The sequence below is a fragment of the Mauremys reevesii genome, linkage group 2 (assembly GCF_016161935.1).
Source record: "Mauremys reevesii isolate NIE-2019 linkage group 2, ASM1616193v1, whole genome shotgun sequence".
Taxonomy (NCBI): Eukaryota; Metazoa; Chordata; order Testudines; family Geoemydidae; genus Mauremys; species Mauremys reevesii.
This window is the reverse complement of record NC_052624.1, coordinates 41,736,314-41,761,212: the sequence shown is the minus strand read 5'-3', so window position 1 is coordinate 41,761,212 and position 24,899 is coordinate 41,736,314. Positions and strand designations below refer to the sequence as shown.

Genomic DNA, 24,899 nt, shown 5'->3' with positions numbered 1-24,899 from the left:
AATTTACTTAGATCTCACATTTTACTCAAAAGCTACTACTGTCCTTCAGGAAGAAAGCTAGCAAAAACCTCTTTCTTTAAGTGAGCCTGTGTTTATTTTTTTTAAATAGGGGAGAAACTTCTGTGTTCCAGGTCAAAGATTATCTAGGCTGCCTGTATTCTGGATTCCCCTTCTCTCTCCACTCATGTACAAGGGGACAAATTAAAAAGGGTCAAAAGCAGTGATTCCATAGTAATGAGGCTAGCTGAAGGTTAAACTGCAGCAGAGGCTTCTACTAGCAAAATGCCTGGGGGGGGGGGGGGGGGGGAGAAGGCAGATACTAATTTTTAGCCATGCTGTGTGTGTTCTTTGGGCTTGTCACTCAGGAAAGTTAGTGAATCAACTAAAAGGGTAAATTAAAGCACATTACCACCCCAATAGTTGTTCTCATTCACAAATAAAATGGCCTTAAGTTTCCCAAGCAGTGGGTTGTGGGAAGGTTCTAGATGGATTGCCATGTCCAGGGTCAGAATAACCCATTGCTGAGCCCAGACTTAGGCTAACATATACTTTTCCCAGCTTGGTGCGGATGGGAGGCCCCAATGCGGTAGGGGTGGTGGAGAGAAAACCTGCCCAGCTCTCACCCACAGCAGCAGCAGCTCTTGTCCTGTGGGACTCGGTCCAGTTCCCCATGCTGGGTGTTGCAACTTGATGCTTGTGGTCACAGTGCCACTCAAGTTTGGTGCAGCTACTCTATCATGACAGAGGAGTAGAAGGGCCAAATAGGAGTGGCAGTGCCACTCAAATTTGGCCTGGCCACCCCTCTGTCAAACTTGGGGGGGGGGGGGGGTGTATGCAAAAATGAGTGGTGCTGCAATGTCCAGAGCTGGGGCCAACCCTCCTCCCCCACCTTGACAGGAGCTGCCACTGGGATGAGTCCAGGGTGAGCTCCAAACCCTCCCCCCACCTCCTCTGAACCTAGATGGGATTTAGGGTTGTAGTGCTGGGGCTGAGGGTTCATATATGTAATGGTAGGTGCGAAAAAAAGACAAAATGCAGTTTGTAGCTCACAATAAATTCAGGAACCACTGGTTTAATCCTCAGTCTTTGGCAGAGAATTAAACTATAGCAGACTAAGGCTGCTTTATTCTTGCATGAGAGCATCCATGTGAGTGATTAATAGGCTTTAATTTATGCACATCAATGTAAGGTTAAGTTGATTTGTCATAACTTTCCTGGATGGGCCTGTGTAGACACAGCTTGTGTTCTTCAGGCCAGCAAAAGGCCCTCCTTGATTAAGGTACAAACCATTTTAGCTTTAATGACATAAGTGGCTAATTAAATCCTACTATGGATAATCGGAAGCTAGCCCTGGGGTGTTGGAATGTACTACCTTTCAAAGTCTAATGTAGACAGGGGCAGGGTGCTTTAACTGGAGCACAGAGTGAAGCAGGCTGCACTGTTCACATTGGAGTAACTGTGTATTAGTATGAGTTAGAACACATTTACCTAGCAATATGCCTTTAAATCATAGTTTAGACAAAGCCTGAGAGCCTGTTACCCCTGTACATATGGGGTAGAGTCCCCTTCCATTATAAAAGAATGACTTTTATGAGATAACACCAGGTATGGCAGCTTAAGTTCAGTGATAGACGCAGAACTAAATATCTCTACATGGCTAATTTCAGACAGCTCCTAAAGTTGAGCAAAATTTGCTTTCACATTTAGAATTATGGGGGTGTTAAAGCCAGGTTTATCCATAAATATTTCACCAAATATTCAAGTAATGTCCAAAATACCTGCACAGCATGTAACCTTCACCACTATTTGGCACTTTCAGCTAGAACCATAGATTTTGCTGCTCATGTGACTATATCATACCTAAACTCTAAGAATTGCCATCACAATTTATGAGTGTGACATTATGGAACGTATACCAAATGCTTCTAGTTGTAGAGCATTCACGAGGAAATAAAAATCAGGTTGTTGCATTTAAGTTGAGGCCAGTACATGTATCTCTCTCGATTACTGGTACTATATACAGTGAAACCTTTTGTTCAAAATTCAGGATAAAAACACTACCAGTAACAATTTATGAATACTTATTTACACAAGATACTTTTTGTTAGAATTACAGACTTCAAAGTAGACAAAGGAATATGTGCAATTCTGCAGAAGCATTGAAAACATTCAAAACTATAAATAGGTTGATAGCATTACCAAAATTCTTAGTTTTACACACAGGCTGATATTGATCTACTGAGGAAAAACTAAGGTTTTGTGCCACAACTATAAATTAAGTACAGTAATTTATAATCATTCTGGCAACAGATATCTGCACTGAACAGTGCAATACTACTGAATCAATCCACTGATCTAATGAAGATCAAAGTACAAATCTGTATTTTTATTGATTTGGCAGCGTTGCTTATGGAGAAACAAATGCACTAGTCAAACCAGCACATTTTCATACTGCTCCAGTTACAAAAACATCCAAGACTTTCATATTAGCTACAAATATTTCATAACTCCATTATTTTACCCCAAATGATGACATCCATGTGAATTTTATAAGCAAAGATACTCAGTTTGGATCCTTCATTCTGTTACACTGACAAACATACACCACCACTTAATAAATAGAAATGCAGCAGTTCATTCACATAATAGCAAAGATTTTTGTACCCTAATCCACCACTGCAGTTCAGTTTGTACAAAACAGTCTTTTCTACAGAGTGGAAAAAAAATACCTTCTTTTTATCAAGGTGCGAGCTAAGCTTTGAAAATTAAATGAATGTGCTTTTATTCTTTTTTTATGGACAATAAAAGTTTCATGAACTTTCCATTCTATCTGAAAATGTGTAAAATCGGTCAGATATGGATTTCTTCATTATTTTAGATTTGATGGATTATTTCAATTTCACTGATGATGTGCTTTTATTCCTCTTGAACAGTACTGTTCTGAGAACTGTTATGTAGATTAAATCAATCCAAATGACAACTTGAGAGTTCTAGAAATACAAGGGTCCTCCTTATTGTAATACAAGGCCAACCTAAAGTAAGGAGCAAAATGCAGTAGTTAATGCAAGTATAGCAACAAACATTGGCTTTTTTGAACTTAATTATGAATCTTAGATGTTCAGTTTAAAAAAAAATTAAAAGTTTTGTCTGTTTTGACATTCTTAAGTTAATTTATTTTTATTGTTAACTGTGCACAGCAGCTCTTTTCTCTCTTACCTTTTCTGATTCCATGCCAGGACACCGCCAGTTGTACAAATAATACTGCAAGTTCCCATCTCCTATCCCAAACTTGAGTTTTTCCAGGAATGTTTTGTTTTCCATCAAGTCTAGTGCATTGAACACATCAAATCCTTTCTGGAAATATCAAAACATTTTTGAAATTTTATTTTGATTTTCAAATGATACTTTATATACACACATAATGGGTATAAATGTATCCAAGAGTCTAATGATTTTCACTGAATAGACATTAGATTTGATCCTGCATTCTGAGATGCATGCAGAATAGAAGATTTTCCAATAGAAAGTAATTCTGTCTGCATATCACATAGGGTAATTTAGACTGAAGGTTCTCTCTCTAGAGCAGTGGTTCTTAACCTATTTACCACTGTGGGACACATATAGCTCTCTGTGTGTTATGTGGGCCCCATCCACAATACAATACATCAGGGGTTCTCAGACTTCATTGCACCGGGACCCCCTTCTGACAACAAAAATTACTACATGACCCCAGCAAGGGGGGCTGGAAACCTGAGCCCCACCAAGCCCAGCTGCCCCGGGGGCCATAGCATAAGCTCTGCCACCCCAGGATGGTGTGAAGCTAAATGGAAGGTGAAGCTTAATGGACGCCAAAGCTCAGGCTTCGGCTTCAGTCCCCAGCAAGTCTAACGCCAGCCCTGGCGACCCCATTAAAACAGGGTTGTAACCCACTTTGGGGTTCTGACCCACAGTTTGAGAACCACTGCAATATTTCTGGGGAAAAAAATAGTATTTGTTATATGACAGCAATACGATTCAAATCAATGTAGTACCTTTCATTTCAGTACTGGCAAATGTCTATCAAGAGCATTTTAAATTAGCAAAATAAGTCAAGACATTAACTGCCCCCTCCAGCATCCAGTCCCCCACCCAGGAACCTGCTCCCAGCCCTCAACCCCTCCATCCAGGGACTGTGCCTATCTAGCCTCCCATCCAAGGACTGCCCCCAGCCACCAGTCCACACACCTACAGTCTGTCCCCCATGCACTGGCTGCACTCTCCTTCCCACGCCCCAGCGCCCAGCACCCTCTCACTGGGGCCCTAGCCCCCTGAACCCTCCTTTCCGTGCCCACTGGTCTCCTACCTTGGTTACACATAGCTTAGCCATACAGCCTGCCCTGCCCGCCTACCACTGCAGTCCTAGTGCCAGGGAGTCTGCTCCAGCCGGGTCACTGGACCAATGGGGTAAAGGTGGGGTGGGGGGAGGGGCGCAGAGCACCCTGGTTTCTTGCTGATGCTGCTAGGCCTGATCCTGTGCCGCCCCATTTTTGGACCCCCCCCTGCTGGCTCTGTGCCTGAGGCATGTGCTCCTCCCACCCTGCCATAGTTAGAGCCCTGAGAATGTCACAACATGGGCTGTAGCTATGTGCTGATTGGGCCGCAAGTGGCCCCCGGGTGAGAACCAGTGCTCTAGGTGACATTCAGGAGTAAAACATCAAAATAATCCTAATGCAGTTTCAAAGTTACATGTTTGTTTCTTTGCACAATAGTCATCAAGATTGATCTTCGTTTAGTCTACATTAAACTGCATTTGAGCAGGCACAGTACTAGCTGCTACAGTTGAGGCTGCATAAACATATCAATCCTAACCTGTTTTCAGTCATTTATATATTTTATATGTTCAGGATTTAATTTCTTCAAGTTTGGTTCCTTCCCAAAAGTGATGCAAGAATTTGATCTTCTACGTCTTCATTGCATGTGCCCCTCTCCTGCTCTCTTGCCCTCTGCCAACTGTCCACTCCCTCCCTTTCCCATTACATTAGTCTTTTTACCATCAAGATGCCACAGAAACTGAGTAGTCTTAAATTTCTACTGTAAAACTGGCCTTTACACATTCCCACCCACCCGATTGCCTTCGACTCTTTGTTAAGCTGACTCATTATTATTTATTATTTGTATTATTGTAGTGCCTAGGAGCCCTAGTCTTTAATTAGGCTCTGATATTGCAATTTGTCACACACTTGCTTCACTTTTGTCATGCTCCACTGAATTCACTAGGGCTATCCTCTGTGTGAGTACAGCACACCATTAGGCACAACTGTAATACAAATTATTAGTAACAGCAACAATGTTCAGCTGTTTGAGACTGAAAAAAAAAAAACACCTTTCCCCATTATAAAGAAAAAGTGATTAAAAAAACATTATGCTGGAATAGCAGGAAGCATAAAGCTGAAATTTGGCATGCAAACAGACTTCTGCTATAATAAGTGCCTTTAAATATTTTGGTGAAAATATTTTTGTTCTGACCAAGTTATTGCCCCCTTTTAAAAAAAAAAATCACACACCATATATGCCCAGTAAATTTTGCACAGATTTCTCACTACGTTATGCTACTAAAGAAGTTCTTGCCATGCATACATGTGTCTAAGTTAGATGTGCTGTGAAAAAATGTACAGAAAGTACACACACACACAAGAGGCAAGGCCTCTGCGTCTGGGAAAGTAAAAGCTGAACTACTCCAAAATTAGCAGTAGAGAGCCTTTCTCCTGCAGAAATTCCATCAGAACTAAGTGAAAAGAACATTAAAGCTGCACAGTTAAGCACTCAAAGGTCAGGAAATGACAAAGTTAAATCTGCACATACAATCTTAATTCTACAATCTTAATTCTACACCCTACCTTTTAATCTAATTATTAAATAATTTCACAAGAAACAGAATTTTCTTTATAATTTTAGATACACACATGTAACAACTTGTAATTCTTCATTCTTGAATATGTATACCATTTTTATTAGAATTATGTATAGTCCAGTATATTTTGGTTGATTTAAGCTACTGACTCCAATAGAAGCTGAAAAGCGCTCTGTACCTCTGAAAAAGTCTGGCTACTTACTTAAGGTGCCTAAACATAAATTTAGGTATTTAACTTTACACATCCAAGTTTGAAACTCCTGGTCTACATGAATATATGTGTTTAGAACAATTCATATTAAAACCACTGTTAAATGAACACAGAACTTACAACTCTGAACGTCTCATGCAGTTTAATAAAGAGCTGCACTTCCTGTACCACAAATTACCGCCAAAAGGACAGCTTCCTGTTTTCCTCTTCTATTTAAGAGTGATTTCTGTTTGTAATTAGCTCTTGATTAGGTGATATTTTACATTTCCTCTCTCCCCCTTCATCTAAAACACCGAGGACCAGATTTTTAAAGGTATTTAGGTGCCTAAAGATGCAGACAGACACCTAGTGGGATTTTCAAAATTGCCCAGGCATCAAATCTCAATGGGATCTGGACACCTAGATGCTTTTGAAAGTCATATTAGGCACCTATCTGAATCCTCAGGTGCCTAAATACTTTTTGAAAATCTGACCCTGAACCTCCAGTAGTGTGCTGGCCCCTGAACACCATGCAGGGACGTACAGTATTTACTTGGATCATAAACACTGCTTCCCGCATCTGATGGGTATCTACCATTCAAGTTCTAACCCAGCCCAATCCTGTTTAGTTTAAGAAATCCATCAGGACAATGCTCAAGGTACAATAGCTCATATGATTAAAAAATATTAGAATGATCCTGATACATAGTTAGTCCTTCTGTTACCATTAATCTGTCTTTGTGAGTTGTTTCTGATTTATATACACACAGTAAAATATTAAGTAACTACTGTAGCCTGATTTGGGGTGGGTTACTAGGGTCAGTGGAATTTATCCACTTAATTTAGTTTTATTTGGTAATTAATTTTCTAATTAATTAGTAATGTTAGTAATAATTAATAGATATTAATAATATGGGTATGGTTTGCCAATATGTGTGATCAGAAGATAAGAGTTTGTCCTAAATCAGGCTTCACAGAATTTATACAAGGAGATTGGGGTATATGACAGGAACTTACTCTGAGACAAAATTAGTCAATCAAGACCCTTTATTTAAAATCAATGAAACAATAGGTAAATGTAAAATGTTAAAAGCAGTTTGAGATTACAAAGTTACAAATATCACAGTTCTATAAGAAAGATACTTATGACAAATTTACTTTGTGCAACAGACACTTAAGTGTGGTTTCACACTTATTTAAAGGGAAATAATAAAAAGACTAAGTATAAGTATAAGTTTACCTCTATAAACTAGATGCTTTCAAAAGATAAAGCAGACATTAGATTTCTTTATACTTACAGCTGTGAAAAGAAATACCATCAGTAGTTGACAGCCTTCATGGGGGGGGGGGGAGACGACGACAAGGTGAGACGATAAGGAAATAGCTGGATGTATCGCCTACCATATGGTGTATCAACACCCTTCTTATAGGGCTTATTTGGAAATCCTATGCCCAAATTTGTCTTTCCCCCATGGAAAGGTTAAGGTACCATCCCTCATAGGCCAACATAGATATGCGTATGAATGACAAATATGTACGCAATTTGTGGTGTACTTGTTAAATTTGTGGGCAGAAATCCCCACTTTCCACCCTTACTAGGTGAAAGGTCTTCAGACATTCAAAGGTCCCCAGACATTTACGTAGGTTTGTATTCTATTATTACTTTTCTGAGTAAGGGTCCTAAAGGTTACTTTCAGCATCACGCAGGAAATTGGCCAGGGTGTCTGGCCTAGATGTCTATAGACATTTTATATTTCTATTGCAATAATTCTATAATCTATAAAGCCTACATACTTTTATCAAAAAGACATTTTATACAGACCAACAGATTAATCCTCAGGGCTACACTACATACTGCTGGAGACTTCAGTCTTAGCTTCAAGTAAATAAAGGTACTCCGCTTGCATATAAATCTATATAACATCTTATTTTAACAAGATGTTAAGTGTTTTTCTGAATGAGTATAATTTACAAAAGTAAAGCAAGTTTAAAGGTAATAATTGGAGATATACCAATCCCCTAGAACTGGAAGGGACCTTGAAAGGTCATCAAGTCCAGTCCCCTGCCTTCACTAGCAGGACCAATTTTTGCCCCAGATCCCTAAGTGGCCCCCTCAAGGATTGAACTCACAACCCTGGGTTTAGCAGGCCAATGCTCAAACCACTGAGCTATCCCTCCCCCCACTTTGTTCATTAAATGTGCCACTGGATTCTCAGCAGAAAAATATTTGCACGTTTCAAGGAAGTTTATCATCAGTCTCTACAAATGAACATACTACGCAGTGCTCAATACTTCTCTACAGCTTTTTTCCCTTTTCTTTTGCTGTCAGCAGTTTGAACAGGGCACTAATTAAAACCAGACCATCTGTTCTTTGAAAAAGTATACATATAAGTTCTTGTTAAATTTCCATTTTACCTTAGTGAACCTTATTTTGTTATAATCTCAAAACTTCATGCATGGAGGAAAAGCAAAAATACTACATACTGGTTTCAGTTCACAGGGCTGATTTGTACTCTATATTACTTCTGAATTGTTCATCTTTTTAAAAATGAAAGTAAATATATGAGGTATTGATTCTGTAGATATATATCACCATAAACACCTACATCAATCACTTACAAACATTTTACAAGGGTAATGCACGGTGTCTACTATTTTTAGTGCTAGATGGCATTGAACCCATGAGAATACTTTAAATTTACTTCTGAACCCTTCATTTGTAGTGGCTTCCCCCCATTTGCCCAAATTGCATCATTAATGTTGTTCTCTCTGTGTGAGAAAATGTTTTTACAACTTAAAATTTGAGAATACGTAATTTAAACACTTCACATCTTTTCTTTGCTTCCATATACAATACCACTTTTGTAGCTTTAAAAGGCAAAAACAGTTAATTACTAGCTGTAATTTCAACTAATTCCCAACACAAAATAAACCCTTCCATTTTACTAAACAAATCCAAACTAATTTATTTCTGCAAACCTTGATAAGTTGTCCAATCCCATCAGTGAGTCACCATTTTAATTATACTGTGCATTCTTCTAACATTGAATATCCAGTGCTTACTGTTAATTTGGATACTAAGGGTCAGATTTTCACCAGTATGCTCCAGATCTGCGGTGGGCAACCTGTGGCCTGCTTGCAGCCCATCAGGGTAATCCGCTGGCGGGCCGCCAGACAGTTTGTTTACATTTGCACAGCCGCCTGCAGCTCCCAGTGGCTGCGGTTCACCGTTCCCGGACAATGGGAGATGCAGGAAGCGGCGCGGACTGCAGGGACGTGCTGGCTGCTGCTTCCCACAGCTCCCATTGAATGGGAAAGGTGAACCGGGAGCTGCAGGCGGCCATGCAAATGTAAACAAACTGTCTGGCAGCCCTCCAGTGGATTACCCTGACGGGCCGCGTGTGGCCCGTGGGCCCCAGGTTGCCTATTACTGCTCTAGATGCTCTGCATAGCTCTAGCAACACTCAGACTGTGGGTTTCAGTTATCACATTACTAAACAGCATAATAAACCACTTGCTTTGAATTTACTGGTAACAGAACTTTGTTCAAAATTAGGGCTGTCAAGTGATGTAAAAATTAATCGCGATTAATCGCGTGATTAAAAAAGTTAATTGTGTGATTAATCACACTGCTAAATAATAATAGAATACCACTTATTTAAATATTTTGGATGTTTCCCACATTTTCAGATATATTGATTTCAATTACAAGCAGAATACAAAGTGTACAACGCTCAGTTTTATAATTTTTTTTATTTCAAATATTTGCACTGTAAAAAAACGAAAGAAATAGTATTTTTCAATTCACCTAATACAAGTACTGTAGTGCAATCTCTTTATCATAAAAGTTGAACTTACAAATGTAGAATTATGTACCATAAAACCCCTGCATTCAAAAATAAAACAATGTAAAACTTTAGAGCCTGCAAGTCCAATGAGTTCTACTTCTTGTTCAGCCAATCGCTCAGACAAACAAGTTTGTTTACATTTGCAGGAGATAATGCTGCCCACTTCTTGTTACAATGTCGCCTGACAGTGAGAACAGGTCTTTGCATGGCACTGTTGTAGTCGGCGTTGAAAGATATTTTCATGCCAGATGCGCTAGAGATTCATATATGCCTTGATGCTTCAACCACCATTCCAGAGGACATGCGTCCATGCTGATGATGGGTTCTGTTCAATAACAATCCAAAGCAGTGTGGACCAATGCATGTTCATTTTCATCATCTGAGTCAGGTGCCATCAGCAGAAGATTGATTTTCTTTTTTGGTGGTATGGGTTCTGTAGTTTCCACATCAGAGTGCTGCTCTTTTAAGACTTCTGAAAGCATGCTCCACACCTCATCCCTCTCAGATTTTGGAAGGCACTTCAGATTCTTAAATCTTGGGTGGAGTGCTGGAGCTATTTTTAGAAATCTCATATTAGTATCTTCTTTGCATTTTGTCAAATTTTCAGTGAAAGTGTTCTTAAAATGAACAACATGTGCTGGGTCACCATCCGAGACTGCTATAACATGAAATATATGGTAGAATGCAGGTAAAACAGAGCAGGAGACATATAATTCTCCCGCAAGGAGTTCAGTCACAAATGTAATTAACACATTTTTTTCACCAGCGCTATCTACTTGGAAGCATGTCCTCTGGATCAATGGCCGAAGCATGAAGAGGGCAGATGAATCTTTAGCACATCTGGAACATAAATATTTTGCGACACCAGCTACAACAGTGCCATGAGAATGCCTGTTCTCGCTTTCAGGTGACATTGTAATTAAGACATGGGCAGCATTATGTCCTGTAAACAAACTTGTTTCTCTTAGCGATTGGCTTAACAAAAGTAGGGCTGAGTGGACTTGTGGGCTCTAAAGTTTTACATTGTTTTGTTTTTGAGTGCAGTTATGTAACAAAAAAACCTACATTTGTAAGTAGCACTTTCATGATAAAGAAATTGCATTACTGTACTTCTATGACGTGAACTGAAAAGATACTATTTCTTTTATCATTTTTACAGTGCAAATATTTGTAATAAAAATAATATAAAGTGAGCACTGTACACTTTGTATTCTGTGTTGTAACTGAAATAGATATATTTTAAAATGTAGAAGAGCATCAAAAATAAATTTAAATTGGTATTCTATTGTTTAACAGTGCGATTAATTGCGATTAATTTTTTTGAGTTAATCGTGTGAGTTAACTGCGATTAATCAACAGCACTATTAAAAATATATTTTGTAAAAATACTGCAGGCTTATGGGAATTTTTTCCTTTTTCTCTAGTACTGTTCAAAGTGAAGAGCAAAGCTAGTATAGATTTTTTTAAGTTCTGCAAGTGCATTAAAAATCCCTTTTTAAAGTAAAAAAAATGGAATGTTACACATTAAACACTTCCTTTCATTTTTTTTTAAATTACCCTACTTTTCTGAGAAAAGTAGATAGGGAACGTAAGTTACTTACCAATTTAGCTATAATGAGTGCATCATTCATTAGATCCAAGAGAGGAGTCTCTGTATGAATATTGTAGAAGGAATAGGCAGCTTTGAGGCTTTTATGAACAGGGTGGTGCATAACTGTTGAAGGTAACGTGTAGAAACTCAGGAAATCGGTTAAAATACCATTTGAACTCTGGGGAAGAAAAAAGTCATTGAATGAAGAATCAGCTTGTAATTAATTAGCTACAGTTTTAGCCTTCACTCTGCGCAGCAGATATTTTGGGAAATTACAAATACTAGCTGCCAGAAGCCTACCCTTCAGGTGGCATGGCTATGAGCACTGGTCTCTACCACGCATTCATCACAACTTCAAAAATTCTCTTGGTTAAAATCAGACGCATGGAATTGGTGCCCTGAGAACATCTTAATATCATAAATAGAAAGGCAGTGCTGGAGGGGATCTTGAGAGGTCATCTAGTCCATCCTACCATACTAAGGCAGGACTGACCAAATATACCTAGACCTTCCCTTGCACATCTTTGTCTAACCTGTTCTTAAAAACCTTCAATGATGGAGATTCCACAACCTCCCTTGGTAATCTGTTCCAGTACTTAACTACCATTATAGTTAGAAACTTTTTCTAATATCTAATCTAAATATCACCTGCTGCAAATAAAGACAATTATAGACTCAATTATAGACTTTAAGGTCAGAAGGGACCAATATGATCGTCTAGTCTGACCTCCTGCACAACGCAGGCAGCAGAATCTCACCCACCCACTCCCGCAACAAACCCTTAACCTATGTCTGAGCCACTGAAGTCCTCAAATCCTGGTTTAAAGACTTCAAGGTGCAGAGAATCCTCCAGCAAGTGACCCGTGCCCCATGCTACAGAGGGAGGTGAAAAACCCCTAGGAGCCTCTGCCAATCTGTCCTGGAGGAAAATTCCTTCCCAACCCCAAATATGGCGATCAGCTAAATCCTGAGCATGTGGGAAGACTCACCAGCCAAACACCCAGGAAAGAATTCTCTATAGTAACTCAGATCCCACCCCATCTAACATCCCATCACAGGCCATTGGGCATATTTACCGCTAATAGACAAAGATCAATTAATTGCCAAAATTAGGCTATCCCATCATACCATCCCCTCCATAAACTTATTAAGCTCGTCTTGAAGCCAGATAAGTCTTTTGCCCCCACTGCTCCCCTTGGAAGGCTGTTCCAGAACTTCACTCCTCTAATGGTTAGAAACCTTCATCTAATTTCAAATATAAACTTCCTGATGGCCAGTTTATATCCATTTGTTCTTGTGTCCACATTGGTACTGAGCTTAAATAATTCCTCTCCCTCCCTGGTATTTATCCCTCTGATATATTTATAGAGAGCAATCATCTCTCCCCTCAGCCTTCTTTTGGTTAGGCTAAACAAGCCGAGCTCTTTGAATCTCCTTTCATAAGGTTTTCTATTCCTTGGATCATCCTAGTAGCCCTTCGCTGTACCTGTTCCAGTTTGTATTCATCCTTCTTAAACATGCGAGACCAGAACTGCACACAGTAGTCCAGATGAGGTCTCACCAGTGCCTTGTATAACGGTACTAAGACCTCCTTATCTCTACTGGAAATACCTCGCCTGATGCATCCCAAGACAGCATTAGCTTTTTTCACGGCCATATCACACTGGCGGCTCATAGCCATCCTGTGATCAACCAATACTCCGAGGTCCTTCTCCTCTGTTACTTCTAACTGATGAGTCCCCAGCTTAACAAAAATTATTGTTATTAATCCCTAAATGCATGACCTTGCACTTTTCACTATTAAATTTCATCCTATTACTATTATTCCAGTTACAAGGTCATACAGATCTTCCTGTATGATATCCCGGTCCTTCTCTGTATTGGCAATACCTCCCAGCTTTGTGTCATCCGCAAACTTTATTAGCACACTCCCACTTTTTGTGCCAAGGTCAGGAATAAAAACATTAAGTAAGATTGGTCCCAAAACCGATCCCTGAGGAACTCCACTAGTAACCTCTCTCCAGTCTGACAATTCACCTTTCAGTATGACCCGTTGCAGTCTCCTCTTTAACCAGTTCCTTATCCACCTTTCAATTTTCATATTGATCCCCATCTTTTCCAATTTAGCTAATAATTCCCCATGTGGAACCGTATCAAATGCCTTACTGAAATCAAGGTAAATTAGATCCACTGTGTTTCCTTTATCTAAAAATCTGTTACCGTCTAAAAGAAGGAGATCAAGTTGGTTTGGTATGATCTACCTTTTGTAAAACCATATTGTATTTTGTCCCAATTACCATTGACCTCAATGTCCTTAACCACTTTCTCCAATTACTTCTTGTCCTACCTTCCTACGAACAACTGATCACTGTCTTCTTTTGTAACAGTCCTTAACATATGTGAAGAGACCTATCAGGCTTCTTTTCTCAACATTTTTCCAGTTCTTTGGAAAAGGAAATTTTTTGCTTTTTGACAGCAATTTTTTGTGGAAAATGTGTAGCATATTTAGATCAGCTCAAGTGATTCACATTGAAAAAGTATACCAAATTGCAAGATAGTAGCTCAAAAGGGCTCTTGAAGTGTGATAAGGGAGATGTCAGATTTTTTTAAGGACCTCTGATGTAAAGTTCAAATATCAAATATGAGGATGTCTCCGCTGAGCTCTGTATCACAGAGATGAATTAATTATGGAGCTTAAGAAATCTGCACAATCATTAAGGATGCTAGAAATGTTAATTCAGTGATTATGAGCTTTATTAAGGTCTCCCCCTTTCATTTTGCTATGGTCTTTAGTACCAACATTTTGAATTTAAAACAAAAGAAAGCCTTTGGCCATTTGTGCTGCGAAGGCAGCCTTCTTAACATGTAATTGCAATCTAACTTTTCTGTAGTTTCTTTCATCCTAAAAGGATTTCTAAGCACTAGCAAACAAATTTAATATAGTGACTGACAGCTTTCAATGGAACTTAGGTTTCTAAGCTACATGGGTCATTTTGAAAAGTTTACCCACAAATAATAGCACCAAGAGATGTGAACTTAAACTATTAAATTGAGTATCAGATTACATTTGAAGCAGATTTATCCGATACTAGGACTCTCCATATAAATAGGTGCACCTGAAATCAGCTAAACAGGATTTAAATTTTGTGCTGGCCTGCTGTGGAGTTCCTATTTGACATCTGAAGAAATGACATCAGACCCCAATCAGATTCCCATTTCCTCATCTCAGTCATTTTAGCAGCTCTTTTCTTTCTGGAAAAGCAGATTCGAATATTAATACTTATAATCAAATTGTTTTTTTCCCAAAAAGGGGTGGTGAAAAGCAAACAAGATTTTAATAATGTAGAGTGCCTCCCAGATGGTCATTACTTTCAGAGTTTTAGAATTCTTATTTAAACACCCTGTTATATTACCACTGCAGTCCATACAGACGCCAAAAATAAGTGTTTCCTTATCATGCAATTAGAATATTAGAATGTACAATAATGTTTACTGTTCTCTGTTTAATATAAAAAACAAAATGGATAAACTATATCAAGCTCCACAAATGCTACAATGAAAGGTTAAGTATAGATCATGGCTCTCAATACACTAGAAAGCCCTCTTGTTTCTCATGGTAGTTATCTTGATGCCATCAAAACCCTAATGTCAATATAGCCTTACATTGAATTACCTGTGTAATATTACTGGGGAGGCAAGGGTGGAATTTACATATATCTCATTTACATTGTTAACCAATGTTTTTACCTCAACTACAAAGGTGTCAATAATATGATCCTGAGGCAGGAACCAGTGGGCTACCTCTTCTTCATCCATTACAGGAGCAAGATTAAATTGCTTCAAGTAACTGTTGATCAGTTCTTGCACTGCTTTAATGTCTTTTTGTTCCATTGGTCTCAAACCTGAAGTCTTTGTGGCCTTGTTACAATAAAAAGAAAAAAAATAAGATGTTGAAAGGAGGAATTTATTTACAAAATATATGAAAGTAGGTTACAGAGCGCACTCCATTTGCTATAGAATATTCATTATTAGCCTACTTTACTCTAGCATTATAATTCATTATGCCAATTTACAAACTGCCTTCAATCAATATTCCCTACCTTCTAATTACTGAGACAGTCTGGGGCACATCAATCTTTACATACCATTACTAGTACTACTTCATTTCTCCAGGGAAACAGACACTGTTGACTGTAGCGTAAACTACAAACATAGTGTGTTCCTTTTTTAGTTTGATCATTACTTCTTTTCTTCTAAATTATTTAGGGCCCAGAAAAAACCCTGATTATCAGTAACTGACCAGAAGACAAAAATATGTTGGATACCAAGTAAAAATCACTTTATCTCGTGTGCTTATATTTGGTCAGCAAACATTTAACATGAAAATTTCCAGCTACTTTTACCCCTCCAAACTAGCTTGTTGTCTAAATTTTCTATGCAGACATAACCATTTTTCTACTCATGAGAAAGCCCTCCTCACATAAATTAAGGCCATTCTGGAATGACTAATCTACAGTACATTTTAGAAAATAAGATATTTTACAAAGGGACTTTATACAATGGAGAAAAAATATTTTTAATACATTGTAATTAACATTTAGATGTGTGGCAAGCAACTGAATCTTATTTTCTCCACCAAATTTTTGTTAATTATCCAGCATGTTTCTTCATTAAACAAAGGTTCATTCTCTTTCAGAGCTTATCTGCTTCATCATTCAATGAAGTCATATAATGAATTTGTTTAATATGTTAGTCATTTTTCATGGTAACGTGGCAAGGTCAAATACAGGGGGCCCCAATTTTCAGGCTGGCTCTTACAACTTTGCCCAATTCCAACAAAGCAGTCAAAAAACTAGCTTAATGGATCCCTGAGGATACCCCTTGTGGAAGCCGGATCACTGAGTGGTGTAGAACTAGTGCAGCTGCCCATATAGGGAGTGCGCCTGTAGGGAAGGAAGCCTGGCTGAGGCATCCTTAAGTCCCAGAAATCCTCAGCTGTATCCCACCTTAAGTGGCAGCTCTAGCCAAGGATTCTGAGCTCCTGGCAGAAGAAGGTATGAAAACAAATGTCTGAAACAACAACAGATCGGCAAGGTAGGTTCATTTTGGTATATTTTTTCCTCACTTTAAGTTTGTCTTAAAAGTCCCCTATTAAGTAACTATATACTTGGAAAGTGAAAAATACCCAAGAAGAGTTGTTTAGAGTAACATTTTGTTAATATAATCACAATATTCTTATATGATTTCAAACAGATCTTCAGAGTAGACAGTAAAAAATATCAAGCGTTGTGTTGCTAACTATGCTGAGGTCCAGGCCACCACCACATCCTCACAGCTCATTTTAGCTACACTAGTTAGATTAAAGCTAGTGCTAGGCCTATCTGAGCTGCAATCACATGTCCAATTACAGCACAGACATACCTTTAGGTACAAGGATCTTAAGTTCTCTTGACTTTCTGATAGACATCGGCTGCTAAGTGCTTCTGTCACTTTTGAAAATGGCACTTAGGTGCTTTAGAAATTTTACTCAGAAGTTATTGTCTGTGTACAGTGCTGCATACACGTCCTAATCTCTTCCTAGGTGTGTTTCTAGGTCTTATTTCCCCCCCTCCCCATACTTTATTTTTCTTCTATTGTAGTCTGTAACTTATGAATTAGAAAGATTGGTTAGAATAAGAGTTGTATATTTTCTAATAAACCCCATTTATTTATGAACCTTGTCTATATGAAAAGAATAGAAATGCCATCAAACCCTATATCTGAAATATCTACTAGATTTTTATCATCTAAAAATTATTTCAAATTTGACTAAAGTTAGACTTAGTTCTTTGGGCCTAAAAAATAAATTAATTTAGTTATTCATTTTTAGGCTCTGCCAACTACTGCACTGCATACAGTGAGAGAGCATGTGTGCGCAGCATGGGAAGTGGGTCATACTGATATCATTACGTACTGAGACACAAACAATGGACTCTGCTGTGCAGGGGAGCATCTAGTATAGTGTTGATGCTATAAAAGTAATGAGCATCTGTGACATCAGACCAACCAATGATGGCAGACATGGCTGTCCAAAGGCAGGTAAGTCATTATGGAAAAACTTGGAGGGGGCAGGGGGAGAGATTTTTATCCAAAGAAAAGACATGCACAGTACATAGCATTTCCTGAGCTACAATTTGCTGAAACAGTTCACCATGTGGAGAAAACATTCTCTGGCAAATTGGACTAAAATGCTTCTCAGCATTGCCTTATCAACATTTTAGGATTCTTTCTATGTAAGAAATTCAGGTCATTTTTACTCCATTAAAAATGATATGTTAATTGGATGAAAAATTAATGGTATAGAGTTGTAAAAAGTGTGTGTCTTCAGTTTGTGGTTGAATAGGATTGAGTTGAAGTTTACTTGGGGAGTTTTGTGAGTTTTTTAGGGTCTCTGGTATTCCTAAATAAACTCATCTACTCTTGTAACCCCTTTCCCAACGAACAAATATGTTTTTACATGGTGTAAATGCTTTCCTTCCAAAATGAAAATCTTGCCTTGTAGGAGGCTGATGGAAGGGTATTTTGGGCCTCACAATAACTGTGAGGGTTCTTTAGGTAGATACATTGCTTACATCGGGAAGTCTGTAGAGCTTCATTGTTCTTTGTAAAGTCATATTTCTACTCAAATGTGAAAATTTCACCTCTACCAATTTTCTGGGGTTCAGTGATCGATGCCAGTACCTGGAAATACAATTTAAAATACATGTTAATATAATTACTAATTTTAATAATATATGTTTTATATATATTTCATCCAATCCCTGCCTCCCAAAATTAAACAATTGCATCTAAGGGGCAATCCTATACTACTATCTATGGGGGACTTGAGCAGCATAAAGTGTCAACCCTACACCTTTTAAACTTGTTAATGACTATGGTATGGTTGACTATCATAGTTTGTACCCACACACATTTTTAATATTGAGATTAGTAATCAGGGCAACTTCACCCTTGTCATAGCCTTGGTTGTTTTCACAACACTCATTTTGCTGTACAGACAAGACCCTCTGCTTGTCTGTGTAAGCAGTTTTTTGGGAGGGCCTTCTCCTGCCAGCTGTCTCTGTGATAGAACACCTTTGAATACCCAGCATCAAAGGAGGAAAAATTATGGTGAGGGATAGCAAAACCTATACCTACTCTTCCCTCCAAAAAAGACTCATGGTATTTCTGATGTCCATAAACTGCAAACAAGATTTCAGCTTTTAAAATTTAATCCAAAAAATTACTCAGAGCTTGGTTATCTACCAGAAGGATTAAGGGCTGAGCCAACTCTTCAGTGATTTGAACTTGTGGCAGCATAAGCAATATTGAATCCACTACATGCAAACAAAGTTATGCTGGACTTCAGACAAAACTTTTCTGACAGTACAGTTCTTACATCATTGTAAGATGCACAACAAACCTCTCTTTCTCCAGAGAGGAGACCCTACAGGAAGGTGTTTAAAAAGTAGTACTATATTATTCCCAGAAACTCTGTTCACCCCACCAGTCAAGCAATAGGTCACTTGAAAAAAGTATGTACCGAAGTATACAACCTTGTAATTGCTAGCACAGTTTCTAACAAAGTGCAGGCAGTGCCCCAAACAGAACTAGATTTTACTCCAAGAAATGTCTTTGTCCAAGGCATCACAAAGAAGTTGGCCATGTTCTCTGCATTAAAATCAAATCCAGAATGTTTACCAGAAGTTTACAGCAGAAAAATGAACAATTTTTATTAGCTAGTTTGTGAAAATGACAAGGAATCCTCTTTAAAATGATCATCCTTGGGAGCAATGTTACTATGAACACCACCTAGGTTACCTGCATGTGGCCACAGGCTTGGGGAGTACCACTCCTGCAGTGTAAACTGCCTGAAAAATCCCTTCCAGGTTTACTCTTCTGGTTATTTCCCGAATCAGTACAGGTGCTACTCGTTTAGATCTCAATTTCTTGTGGACACAAAGAAAATTGATTTCTACCATTTTCTTCACACTAAAAGCAATTTAAATAACAAAACAGTTATAAAACTCACTAAAACACAGTATAGTCTTGTTTATATAGTTTTATTTTCTATGTTGATACTAAATTTCAGGTTATACAAGGTAGCTTCTCAAAAACATAAATAATGCTCATTTTAAAGTCTTCAACAGAAGGACTCAATTATGTAACAAAGGACTCTGATAAATCATTGAGATTTCTTATCCAATGTTGGTATATGCTCTTTGTATTTTACATACTTCTAAGCATACATATCCAAATTTTTAACCTGGCTGCCTTAAGTTGCATCCTCAAAGTATACAACAAATGTTAATATTCTGTAACTGCATCTGGCAAGATGACTAGGTTGGAGAATTTGCCTGGAATACCCTTTAGACCTGTACCATGACCTGAATTGTGGCCTGGATTTAAGGCCCTGGAAAGCAATCAAAGCAGGAGGAAAGAGATATCAAAAGGCTCCACAGCTCATATTCACTAATTAATTATTCCAGTGCTCCAACCCTATGGAGAGAGCCCTGGTAAGTTTAACTGACTGAACATACACTTTATACTTTCCAATAGGCCAGAAAACATCAAGCAGCTCTCCACATCTTCTATCAATAGAATCTTTCTGAGGTGGATATTTGTTTGCCATTAGTTTTAATTGGGAACTTCCAAAAGCCTTGTGAAAAATTTCAGACCTGTGTAAGGTTTCTTCTCCCTCTACTGTCAATGAGGCCTAGCACTCAGCTCTTCAATCAGACAATCCCCACCACGAAAGACAGTTCAAGATATATCATTTGTTTTTATTTATATTTATTTTTATCTATTTATATTTACCTGTCATAAATCCGAATGTGTGCAGGGATGGCGCTTATGAACCCTACCAATTTTTTGTTTGACGATACTCTAACTCCACAGTGCCACTGGGGTAGCCAGCCTGGAGGACGTAGTGCCCTAGAATCAGTGGCAGAAACCATTACAAATTAGTGCTCAAAAGAATGTGATCAAAACACCCTTCTTTGCAATCCAACACAGAAATTGCTACTCACCACATAAGAAACTCAGGTGAGTAGTCAAACCTAAACATGTTATCATCATCTTCTACGTAATTCTCATTTAATAATGTGTACAGTTCCTTTAGCTGAAAACACACATCAAAAAAGGAAGAATTTTATCTCACACATATCAGCCAGAATGTTTCATCAAAGACTGTGTGTACACATACATGATTCTACTTACAACTTCAGCGTTGCTCAGGTCCAAAGTGTCCCACATAAAACCCTGCGGCAAAGAGTATGGCTCTAGGCGGACATTGTCCTTATCTGGTTCAATTGCACCATGAGAAGTTATAACTTCATCTGTTATAGAAAGAGAGAGGGGAAAAATTACATTACTAGCTAATTTGAAAATTAGTAAGTTTTGAAGTCACTTTACACAAGGTGTAATGTACAATTATGAAATCAGAATCTGAAGCCTTTTAAAAATGTTAAAAATAAGCTTTTGTTTGCTTACATTATTTCCCTGTTTTACAACTCACTCAAGTCTGCTAATACTTCAGCAGAGCTATTGTACAGAGGCTCAGAGCTATTCTACTGCAGTTTATATCTTAACATTTCATAACAGAGCACAATTGAATAGCAAATTATCAGCATGTATGTATCACTTAGTCAACTACTGAAAGCCATATCTGGGGAGGAGTTCTGCAGTTCAGTAGTGAGATTCACAAGCTATGGTACTGATCTTGCAAACATTGACTTATATGAACTCAATGGCACTACTCACATGCATCAGTGTTTGCAGGATCAGGGCATTTTATAGAATGGCTGCTGGTGAAATGAAAAAACTTTCATTTGGAAATTTAAAATTAAAATTGTGGTTACACTTATAGTTCTGGACTCGCTACTGGGTAATCTTGTTTTTCTCCATAACTTCAGAAGCAGGTAGACTGAAGATATTTTTTAAAATATAAACAGGATCCACTCTTCTTCTGTTGGATGGCTATTACACATCAGCCCACCAGCCCCAGAAGAGGCTTCCAAAGCTGAACAACATTAGGAAATTATAACATGTTAATCATGCTTGTACAAATTATTGATAGCGTGTCAGACTATTGCAATCTTAGTTCTCATGAATACACCTGAATGACCAGTAGGGTGCACTACGCAGCTTCTATTGCAGAAAGAGCTTCTGTCAGGAGATTGCCTAATAGTGGTAAGGCCAGAATCACCAACAGCTCCATGAAGACTCTGGGTACAGAGAACCCTCCAGATACCATTGCTACAAAATGATAGTCTTGATCCGCTATGGTATACTACCTATAGGACTGCTGCTAGTAGTCTCGTCTTTGTACAAGGAGGGAAAACTTTCAAGTTTATGAACACAAAGATTCCTGCAACTATTTCTTGAAGCAGAAAGACTAATGCTTCCATCTGAAGTCATAATCTTCAACACATTGAAGAAAGAGCTTCCTTCCCCGCCCCCCCCTCACGCAACACCTCAGGAGGAAGCTGAAAAATGTAAAGGTGTAGGCCATTTCTACTTCTCACAAATTGGAAGTAGAAGTGATTCAGCCAGGCAGCTTAACAGAATATTCAAAGACCACTCAAATTCTACAAACCCTATTTCTATTAAGCAGCCCTTCAGAATCACTTCTAGATCCTGTTTGTTCGTAGTTGCCCAGACATTTTTTTCCTCATCCTCCTAGACTGGTGAGTGATAGGACCAGCAAGCGCTCATCTCTGAGCTGGTGCTGAAGGATGTTCAAGGTATGACCTCACTGACTGCTAACAAAATACATTCTAGTGCCACATGTAGAGTGAAAGGACTACTAGTTTGAGGTGTTCTGAAAAGATGGCTAAAATTCCAAAAGCTGGATTTAGAGTCCCTCAGGCAATAATGTTGTGATATTATTTTGTTAAATTCTCAAGAATGCTGGAGAGCTTTACACAGAACGCTACTTGAAGCCATCAAACAGCACTTTGGAGATGAAGTCTATAGACTTGTCTACACTACAAAATTAAGTTGACCAAAGTTTGGTTGACAAAGAGCCACCACAGTAATTACTGTTTTTCATGTCCACACTAACTCCTTCTGTCGGCAGTGCTTCCACCGACTGAAGTGGGGCACTGACAGCTGGAGTCTCCCCACCACCATGGCTGACAGCCTGGAGTCCCGCTGCTGCCTCTTGGTGGGGGATGGAGAGGGGAGGGAGGGAGGAAGGAGAGCCCGATCCTGGCCCCCCTCCCGGTGAGGGATTGGGGTAGGGGTGGGGGGGAAGGAGAGCCCGATCCTGGACACCTCCTGATGATGGATGGGGGTGGGAGGAGAGCCTGATCTCAGCTGCCTCCTGGTGAGGGACTGGGGGAAAGGAGGAGGGGAGGAGAGCCCAGGCCCAGCTGCCTCCCAGTGAGGCATGGAGGGTGGGGGAGAAGGCCTAGGCGGTGGCCAGGCTCAGGCTCTTCTGCCTCTCAATCCCTCACTGGGAGGCAGCAGCAGTAATCTGGGCTGTCAGTCCCGTGCAGGGCTGACAGACAACAGGCGATATCAGTAACGCAGTGTCTACACAGACACTGCATCACCCTAACGTTGACCTAAGTTTGACACCTTTTGCAGAGGTGGAGTTATTAGGTCGACGTAGTGGGCAACTTACATCAGTGGGAGCACCATTACAGTGTAAACACCTACAGAGTTAGGTTAACGTAAGATGCCTTATGTCAACCTAATTCTGTAGTGTAGACCAAGCCTATAACCAGCACCCTAAGCAAGCTACTGGGTTAACTTAAAAAGTGCAGTGAATTTTGTATTGTCACATGGATAACCATCAATAAAAGAGTTCCTGGGTGTTTCTTCACCTTTCCTGATTCTCTCCATAACTTCCTATTTTTGGAGTGCACAACTTGAGCAGACCATGGGAGCAGGTGTTTGGGCTGTCCAGGTGACTACTGGGGCCAAGAGGCTCAGAGGCCATTGGAGACTAATTCACAGCCTTATTTTCTTAACAGTAAAATTTTTGTTGCTCACAACCATCTAGAGCAGGGGTCGGCAACCTTTCAGAAGTGGTGTGCGGAGTCTTCATTCATTCACTCTAATTTAAGGTTTTGCGTGCCAGTAATACATTTAACGTTTTTAGAAGGTCTCTTTCTATAAGTCTATAAAGTATAACTAAACTATTGTTGTATGTAAAGTAAATAAGGTTTTTAAAACGTTTAAGAAGCTTCATTTAAAATTAAATTAAAATGCAGAGCCCCCTGGACTGGTGGCCAGGACCCAGGAAGCGTGAGTGCCACTGAAAATCAGCTCGCGTGCCGCCTTCGGCACGCATGCCATAGGTTGCCTGCCCCTGATCTAGAGTTAAGCACCAGAAAGGAGGAGCTGAGCTTGAGGACAGGAAATAGTTTGTCAGCTTTGCTTTAGAGCAGTGTTTTTTGATGCTCTGCTAGTTAGATGTTTGTGACCACCATGAGTCCATGCGGAGTAGACTATTTTCTCCAGGGACTCAGATGTTACGATGCTTCATCCTTGATTTTTCTTAGTCTGAGAGCAACCAAATTCTTCAATCTCTATGAGTGTGGAGACCAGGTCAATTTAACACATCTGTCTTACTGGAGTTAAAATGTGTTCCTAGGCAGTGTGATTCTGGGAGATTTTGCCCTTCATAAGGGATCAGGCACTCCTGGTATGCCAGAGGTGGCCCCACAGAGGAGTGGGAATCCCAAAGGATGGTGATGTGGCTTCTTGACATTTCTAGTTTCTGTTGGATTAATTTTTCCTGGGTGCAGCAGCAGGGAGGAGACAGGTGCTTGGTTCCTTCTCCAGCTGTGAGGTGACTTCCCTGGATCGCAGTCTGTGATGAGTGATCCTAAAAACTCTGTTTGGGACAGAGACTCATTCAGTGTAAGAAGTCTAGAAAATTCTGTTTAGGTTTATGAGGGAGATTTTATCCCAAAGAAGAATACTTCCATACTTCCTAGGATCCAAGGCCTCCGAATTCAGACATGGTGCTAGATTAAATATTCAAATATTTGAGTCCTTTTAGTCTTTGTACATTTTGGGGCAGTGCCTGTGAATTCCTACTGTGTGTTCTATACACCACCTAGCTCATTTCTGGGTGGTACTGTAATATAAGCGTGACACGGGGGCCCACTGGTTTCATTACTCTGTGTCAACAACTTTTGTCAGGCTTGACATACTTACTACACCTAACACACTGTTGTCATGATATATGTAACAAAAGGTGGCCTGTAGTATATCACTGGAAAACGAACAACTCACTGATCATTAATAAACTTGCATGATGTGTTTACAGAGTGTGAACGAAGAGTTATAAACATGTGGTAGAATTATATTCTTAAAATGTTTTTGGCAAGCAATGAATAAGCCCAG

The 24,899-nt window shown here is 39.2% G+C and overlaps 1 protein-coding gene across 5 annotated transcripts in view; it reads right to left on the bottom strand.

Moving 5' to 3' along the window:
- Positions 1-1,526: 1,526 nt before the first annotated feature.
- The window catches only part of NMT2 (N-myristoyltransferase 2), a 52,758-nt gene continuing 29,385 nt past the window's right edge, over positions 1,527-24,899 (bottom strand). For all 5 annotated transcript variants that reach the window (XM_039522497.1, XM_039522496.1, XM_039522495.1 and 2 more), the window contains 9 exons: positions 20,757-20,875; positions 20,567-20,658; positions 20,355-20,471; positions 19,359-19,529; positions 18,131-18,239; positions 15,267-15,437; positions 11,530-11,697; positions 3,217-3,354; positions 1,527-3,032 (listed from right to left, as the gene is read on the bottom strand). In XM_039522497.1, coding sequence (XP_039378431.1) covers positions 3,012-3,032; positions 3,217-3,354; positions 11,530-11,697; positions 15,267-15,437; positions 18,131-18,239; positions 19,359-19,529; positions 20,355-20,471; positions 20,567-20,658; positions 20,757-20,875 — 1,106 coding nt within the window. In that variant the 3' untranslated portion in view covers positions 1,527-3,011. The remainder of the gene's footprint in view (positions 3,033-3,216; positions 3,355-11,529; positions 11,698-15,266; positions 15,438-18,130; positions 18,240-19,358; positions 19,530-20,354; positions 20,472-20,566; positions 20,659-20,756; positions 20,876-24,899) is intronic.